At 47.2% G+C, this 7,175-nt stretch overlaps 2 protein-coding genes across 7 annotated transcripts in view; one reads left to right on the top strand and one right to left on the bottom strand.

Annotated features, from left to right (window-relative positions):
* The window catches only part of Wdr62 (WD repeat domain 62), a 51,410-nt gene extending 46,281 nt beyond the window's left edge, over positions 1-5,129 (bottom strand). For all 3 annotated transcript variants that reach the window (XM_023721621.1, XM_023721623.1, XM_023721622.1), the window contains exons 1-2: positions 4,337-5,129; positions 801-892 (exon numbers count right to left, since the gene is read on the bottom strand). In XM_023721621.1, coding sequence (XP_023577389.1) covers positions 801-892; positions 4,337-4,513 — 269 coding nt within the window. In that variant the 5' untranslated portion in view covers positions 4,514-5,129. The remainder of the gene's footprint in view (positions 1-800; positions 893-4,336) is intronic.
* A 35-nt stretch (positions 5,130-5,164) lies between these two features.
* Clip3 (CAP-Gly domain containing linker protein 3) overlaps positions 5,165-7,175 on the top strand; it is a 32,454-nt gene continuing 30,443 nt past the window's right edge. For 3 of the 4 annotated variants that reach the window (XM_023721527.1, XM_023721526.1, XM_023721530.1), the window contains exon 1: positions 5,165-5,304. In XM_023721527.1, coding sequence (XP_023577295.1) covers positions 5,222-5,304 — 83 coding nt within the window. In that variant the 5' untranslated portion in view covers positions 5,165-5,221. The remainder of the gene's footprint in view (positions 5,305-7,175) is intronic. The other variant, XM_023721529.1, reaches the window with a different exon arrangement.

The following is a 7,175-nucleotide window of genomic DNA, read 5'->3' as shown; positions in this document are numbered from 1 at the left end:
TTATATATATGTGTGTGTGTGTGTTCCTAAATAGAGACCAACACTTCCTCTGGGGGAGTTATTCTGTTGGGCCCCAGAACCTAGGCCAGTGGTGGTGAATCTACGGTGTCTTGCAGTGGGTTGGTTTTATCACTGAAAGCTTAAAAGGTTCACCAACACTAGCCTTGGCTAATGAAGACCTTATACCTATAATCTCTTTAAATCTTTACAGCTGCCAAGTGAGACCAGGAGTTATGAGGTCCATTTGGTAGATAAGAAAACCAAAGCCTAGAGTGGGGAAGTTCTTTTTCTGGGTAATTCTGTATGCCAGGAACAGAACAAGGATGTGAATCCATCCTTGTTGGATTAAGTGCCCACCTAAGTCCTCTCTCCTGAACTGCTTCCCTAAAACTCAGCAACAGATATTGTTCATCGGGCATCACTACAGGTCTGTCCTGCCATCCTGGGAAATCCCTTTGATGCCTACAATAGTGCCAGCCTTACTTGTGGAATCAACAGCTGCTGGATCTCCTTTAGTCCTCCCCTAAATGTATGCTTCTCAGGCAGAAGGTAGCACTGTTTTGGTTTTAACCACATGAATGCCTCAGAACTGTTGCCACCTGTAGTCATGATTAAGCTATAGTGTCCACTACATGCTAGGTGCTACTGTAGACATATGGAATCCACTGCACAGCCCCTGGAGATAAGCAGCATTATCTACATTCTACAGATGGAAAAGCTGAGGCCCGGAGATTCACCAGTGACTTCAGTTCCAAATTCCTTCACAGTGGTTAGATGCAGAGGCTCACCCATGTGCTTACCCTGCCAAGTAGGCCACATGGCCTGTGCCAGGATCACAGGTCAGGCCACTGCTATTCTGGGCTGTGATGCCAAGCACCTTCTCAAGTGACACCTGCAAAGAAAAGGCCCACATCAGTGGCATTTCCCCCAGCAGATCCACATGGGACAGCTGGCTCAGCCCCCATGTAGTTCCTGCTATATCCAGTATACATATATGAGCTTCAGCAGCCAAGCTACCCAGCAGCTACTACCTGCTTCTCTGACAACATTCCTTCAGCAAATACACAATGCTAAGTGCAGGCCACAAAACAGAGGGGGAAAGGACTGAGAATTTAGTTCAGTGGTTGAACACTTAGGGTCTAGCAAGCAGGAGACCCTGGGTTTAGTCCAACACAAAAAATTAAAAATAATTTTTAAAAAGAAAATAACAGAATGGAAGGGAAGACAGACAAAAAATCTGCCTTCGTGGAGCTCATATTCTGGTGGCGATGAGGGTGGAAGGTATAGAAAAGGAACAAATCAAATATACAAACTAGATGTCATGTGATAATGGAAGCAGTAGAAAAAAGCAAGGAAAGAAAGTGGGAGTGTCAAGGAAGAGGGAATGCTGAAGTGAAGTCACTTTTCTAATTTTTTTTTTTTGTTGTTGTTTGTTTTTGTATTTTAGGGAAGGGTCTACACGGTGTTCAGGATCTCACTACTAGATCAGACTCATAGTGATCTGCCTGTTTACAGCCTCCCAGGAGCTGGGATTACAGGTGTGTGCCACCACACCCAGTCTCAATTGCCTCTCTGAACACCCTGGGGGCAGGGCCAGCATGGCAGGCCTGGGGATTGAACCCCCAGCCCCTGTGCCTGCTTGCAGGTGCTTTAATCTGCTGAGCTATTTGGTTGGCCCAAAAAGGTAACTTTTAAACAAACTTTTTGGTACTTTTATATGGGTGAAAGACTTGAATCCTCTCAATAACCACAGAAGAAGGCATTATTTACAGACAAGGACTCGGAAGCCCAAGATGTGGTACCCAGGGAGTGGCCACATGATGGGAGTGGCTCAATCCACACAGTCTGGCTCAAAGCCAGCAATCTGAGCCCTGCAGGAGACAGAGCAGGGAGCAAAAGCAGACACTGTCTCCCTTGTCAAACTTACAGGGTGGAGGTTTTAGAGGTGTCAACCAAAAACAAAAGAAGTTCTCAAAGCCAAGTTAAATGGGCCAGATCCTATCATGGTTAAACAATTTACATAAAGTATGAACAGGGCTGGGGAGATAGCTCAGTGGCAGAAGTGTCTTCCTGGCAAATGCAAGGTCCTAAGTTTGATCCCTGGTACCAAAAAAATAAGTTACGATCTACCAGAACTGTGGTACTTTCACATTTTAAATAAACTAGTTTGTAATTATTATAGAGTAACCCCTCCTCAAATAAGTCACTGGTCTCAGAATTAGGAGCCAAATGTCCCCATAATAGCTAATACTTACTGAGCATTTACTAGCAGCCCAGCACTGCTCCAGATCCTGTAACTATTCACTTATTTAATGCTCATAACTATGATATGCGGTAGTCACCATCACCATCATCGCCACCCTACAGAGGAAACAGGCCTAGAAGGTTTACTCATCTAGGAAGGAGCAGTGCCCCAATTCTAGCAGAGACAAGCAATGACATTTACATTTCTATGTGTCCATCTGCATTACTGGGCACTAGTATAACGGGGCATTTTTAGATTAGGTCTTGGTGGTTTCTGCTATGCTGCCAAGCAAGAAAAATAAACATTACCCAACATACAATACTAACAGTATTAGCTAACAGTAAAACAGTACTTGCAACGTATGAAGTATTGTTCTAAATGCTACAGATATGTGCACATACAATCCTCAACAAATACTCTTGAGTGACTTCCACATTATTATTCTCATTCTATAGATAGGGAAACTGAAGCACAGAAAAACTTCACACTTTTCTATGAAAGTTCACAACTCTGCTAGGGACAAAATTAATATATAAGCTCAGGCAGCTTGAGTCCAGACGCTGTGCTCTTACTCACCTCTCTATTCTTCTGTCTCTGTATTTGCTATATACAGTTATTATTAGACGTGTATTATTCTCCTACATACACACTTCAATAGCTTACAAGCCATTTGCAGAAAGATATAAGGGCTATGAACTATAGGGCACTGGGTAAGAAATTCAGATGGGTGTCTATTTCAGCTCAGGGCTCTCAGGGTAGAAATAGTCAGGCTGAGACTTGAGGGATGGAAGGAAACCACCAGGTACAGGTAGATGGCAGCAAAAAGTTCATGGAGAGGACTCCCACACACAAAAAAGATAGGAAGTGGAAAAGAACTTGAAACTTGAGGAAAACAGCAGGCCAGTATGACTGAACCTTCGTGAGCTGGAGGACTAGGGAGGCATAGCCAGAAGGGTAGGCAAGGGCTACTTGCCCAGAGCTCTGCAGCCAAGAGCAAGTGATATAACTAAAAGTAGCAAAAACCCAGCAAGCAGGTACACCACCCACCAGCTGCTACCATGTATCCACCCCTTTATCTGGACTCTGTGCCAAGATCACAGTCGCAATTCCATCTCCCTTCAATACTGGGGTAAGGGTGTTATCTCCATTTAAGACAAACAAACAACAGACTTTGTGCCTAGAGGGTTAGAAAACAGTTTTTAAAATTGCTGTTGAACCAGACAGATAGCTTAGCGGAATAAAGCACCTGTTTAGGCAGAGCGAACCGACCAGGGTTCTATCCCCGGTGTGCTGTGCCGGCGAGAGAGCGATTGAGACTGGGAGTGGGGACCTGCGTCTATAATCCCAGTGCTTGGGACGCTGAAAACAGGAGGAGCACTACAAATCCAAACTGTGTAGTGAGACCCTGTACTAAGTACATTAAATAAAATTAAAAAAAAATAAAAATGCTGTTGTACTAGTGGGAAAATACCTAAAGTAATTTGCTTCCGCATTACTGCGTCTCAAAGGGAAATTGTATTGTATAGGCACCGCGGCAGAAAGTTTACAGATAGTCTCACCCTCTCCATTGTTCTGAGTGTCAAAAATAATGCCTCACAGAGGGAAAAGGAAAAAGAAAGCGGGGAAGGGGGTGAAAAAAGGCAGGTAAGATCCAAGAAAGAGCTGGGGCTGTTAACACTTGGTACTGAACGCGGATAAGTAGGAACGTGAAGTCTTAGCAGAAGCAAGAACAACAAAAGTCCAAAAACAAATGGCTAGAGACGACTAGATATAGCTTAAGATATACCGAGGAAGACGGGACAAGGAGACAGTCTGCAGAAACAAAGAGCTTGCCGAGTGCTGGAAACCAGCGAAAGCTCCAAAACTGTGAGTTAGCCAAAAATAAAGAGCAGCAACACTCAAGAAGAGGAGGCGGGGAAATGAGAAGGGTCCCAACCAGGGGCGTGGCCTCCTGGAGGGGCGGGGTCGGAAGAAACCGGAGGATACCAGTTGAGGGCTGGTAGAAAGGGCCAAGGGCCAAAGAGCTGAGGGCAGATTAGGGGCGGCCCAGGAAAGCCTGGAATAGGATAGGGAGGGGGAACAGCTCCTCACCCGGTTCTGCACCGTGTCCTCCGGCCCCGCCAACAGTCGTGTCCGCCGCCGAGGACAGAATGGTGGGGCAGGGGGCGGGGAAGACTGGTTTCTCCGTGCTGGAACTCCCGCCATGACAGATGGCAGCTTCTCGACCGCATCGTTCCGCGCGAAGCCTCCGAGCCCTAAGGCCGCCATCGTCGCTCTGGAGACCGACGACCGTTAAGCTTCTCAACTGCTGTAGCCACCACGACCCACTTGAAGAGCGAATGGCCGCGGGAACGCCGGCGCCGCCGCTCATTTGACGCCGCGGGCCGTCTGTCTGGCCAATCGCAGCGCCGCCGTGCGGCGCCCACGACCAATGGGAGCTCAGAGGCGGAACGGAGCGTCAGGGTGGGGTCTTTAGTCTCCTGGATGCTTGGCAACGCGTCGTGAACTTGCTTGTCCCGCGTGTTTTTTTGTCTGAGACATACAGGTTTTAACCTTTACCAAGCGAAAGCCAGTCTTCCCACCCTGCTGTTTGCTGCCTTGTGCCCCGTAGCCGTCGCCCAGATGTAGGCGTAGTCGGTGAGCCAAAAGAGACTGAAAGACCGATGGAGCTGGAGGGCGCAGGCTCTTTCTGAGGCCACCTTTCTCCCAACACGTGATAAAGGCTAGGGTGGCGGAGAGCCGGCTTTGTGCTGAGGTACTCGCCCAGCCCCGTAAGCCACGTGACGGGTCGTATCCGTGGAAACGCGAGAGGCATCTAGTACGCAGGCGTCCGCAGCACTCGCAGTCACGAGGAGACACCGAGCGCGTCACGTGGAGCAGACGGCGAGCTAGGGGTCGGGTGGGCGGGCGGGGCGGGATTCGGTGGAGCGCAATCGCGACAGCTGTCCTGGCAAAACTTAGTAGGGTTGGCTAGCCATGCCTAAGTACTGCAGAGCTCCGAACTGCTCCAACTCTGCGGGCCGACTGGGCTCCGACAACCGGCCTGTGAGCTTCTACAAGTGAGCACCAGCGCGGGGCGGGGCTCTGGAGGGGCGGTGCCCGAGGGTAAATAGAGCCGCGCCTGGGCCCCGGGTCCAGCTTTAGGGTCCTACCTAGGAAGAAGATTGGAAAGGCTTGCCCGCGGAGGTTTGCCTGTAGAGAGAGGTGCAGAGATCTAAAATAGCAACGGTACACGCTACCTACAAATAGTGAATGGAATGGGCACGAGAGGCTTGTCTAGGGAGAAATGAGGTAGGTTTAGTCTATTAACTGTGACTGCCCACTCTCCATCTCCACGAATTTGAAACTTCATCTCTAAGGGGGCCTGCCCCTTAGCTCAGTTCTTTAAGTGGTTGCTTCAACAAAGCAGTCAGGCTCAGGTTGCTGTGGTTCGATCTCCACAACACAAGACAGCCAGTCATGCCTTGAAGGCATTAGGAGCAAAAAAAAAAACCACTTCATCTCTAAGCCTCTGGTACTGTGCTCACCCGCAGCACTTATACTAAACGTCTAGTCCTGAGCTGCTCATCTTGTCTCCTCCCCCCCAAAATCTTCCATAGTCTTTCCAATTTTAACTAATAGCTAATAACATCTTTCCTGTTGCTGAGACTAAAAGTCCCATAGAGCCATGCTTTCTTTTTCTTCACATTTGAGAAAGTCAGTTCACTTGGACTTTTTTTTTTTTTAATTTTATTTATTTATTGTGTGTGTGTGGCCAGTTCAGCCCACCAGGGGGCGGGGCTGGCTGGCATGTGGTGCTGGGGGATCGAACTGTGGTCCCTGTGCTTTGTTGCGCTTGTTCCAAGTAGCTGCTTTAGACCACTGAGCCATCTCACCAGCCCCTCACTTGGACTGTTTTAAAAAAAAAAAAAATTGACCTCTCAAATCGGGCCAATCCCACACACCTGCAATCCCAGCGCTGGGAAGGGCGAGGCAGAAGAAGGGTTCCGAGGCCACTCTGGGCTATGTATCTAGTGAATTCAGTGACAGTCAAAACTACATCTCGAGACTCATTATCAAAAAAATCAAAAGGGGAAAACCTGTGCTCTCATTATCTAACTGAAGTAGTAGACATGGAGAAAGCCAGAGGAAAAGCTAAAGGAAAAAATATTTTGAGGGTATGCTGCAGATGTAAGGTGTCAGGACTCCCCTTTGAGTCACTACTGCTTTCTTACTCACTGGTAAACTGACATCTAAAGCCAGCTATTAATCAGAAACATACCTGTTTGAAATTATAGCAAAGTGTATAATTCCTCACTGTTGCTTGGAGGAGCTAAGTCACTTTGACAGAAAAGCAGCTTCAACTTACAGTACAGGTTCAAAGCCTTAGATAAGAGGTTTCTGGACACAATATTAAACATATCTTAACTTTGCAGTCCAGACCTAATACTGTTCCCTTTACATACTGTTCCCATTTACTTGCGGTTTTTGCAAACTGGGCTTTACTTACATTTCACCCTTACCCCAAACCCAAAAACTTTGCTTCTTTGTTTAGCGAGACTCTCCATGGAACTGTTGGTGTTTAGGCTTCCTTATTACCATGGTAAATAAGCCAGACTTTCTTGGACTACAGATTTTTTGTTGGTAATCTTAGTTTAAGGGGGTCTGGCCACATTCTTCCTCCATTCTATCAGCAAATTCTATTGGGTCTGTGTGTGTGTGTCTCGCTCACTTGTTCTCACTCTTTGTTTTTTTGACACAGGATCTTTCTATGTAGTCCAACTCACCATATAAAACTGAGCGTGGTAGCACATGCCTATAATCCTGGCACTCAGGCTGAGGCAGGAAGATTGTAAGTTCATGTGTAGTCTGAGCAATTTCAACACATACAAGACCCTGTGACAAAAGTATTTGAAAAAGGGCTATCCACCTAAAGGGTCTGGATTCAATT

The sequence above is a fragment of the Octodon degus genome, unplaced genomic scaffold (genome assembly GCF_000260255.1).
Source record: "Octodon degus isolate 3935 unplaced genomic scaffold, OctDeg1.0 scaffold00083, whole genome shotgun sequence".
Lineage (NCBI taxonomy): Eukaryota > Metazoa > Chordata > Mammalia > Rodentia > Octodontidae > Octodon > Octodon degus.
The sequence above is the reverse complement of the archived record's forward strand: the minus strand, read 5'-3'. Positions and strand labels throughout refer to the sequence as shown.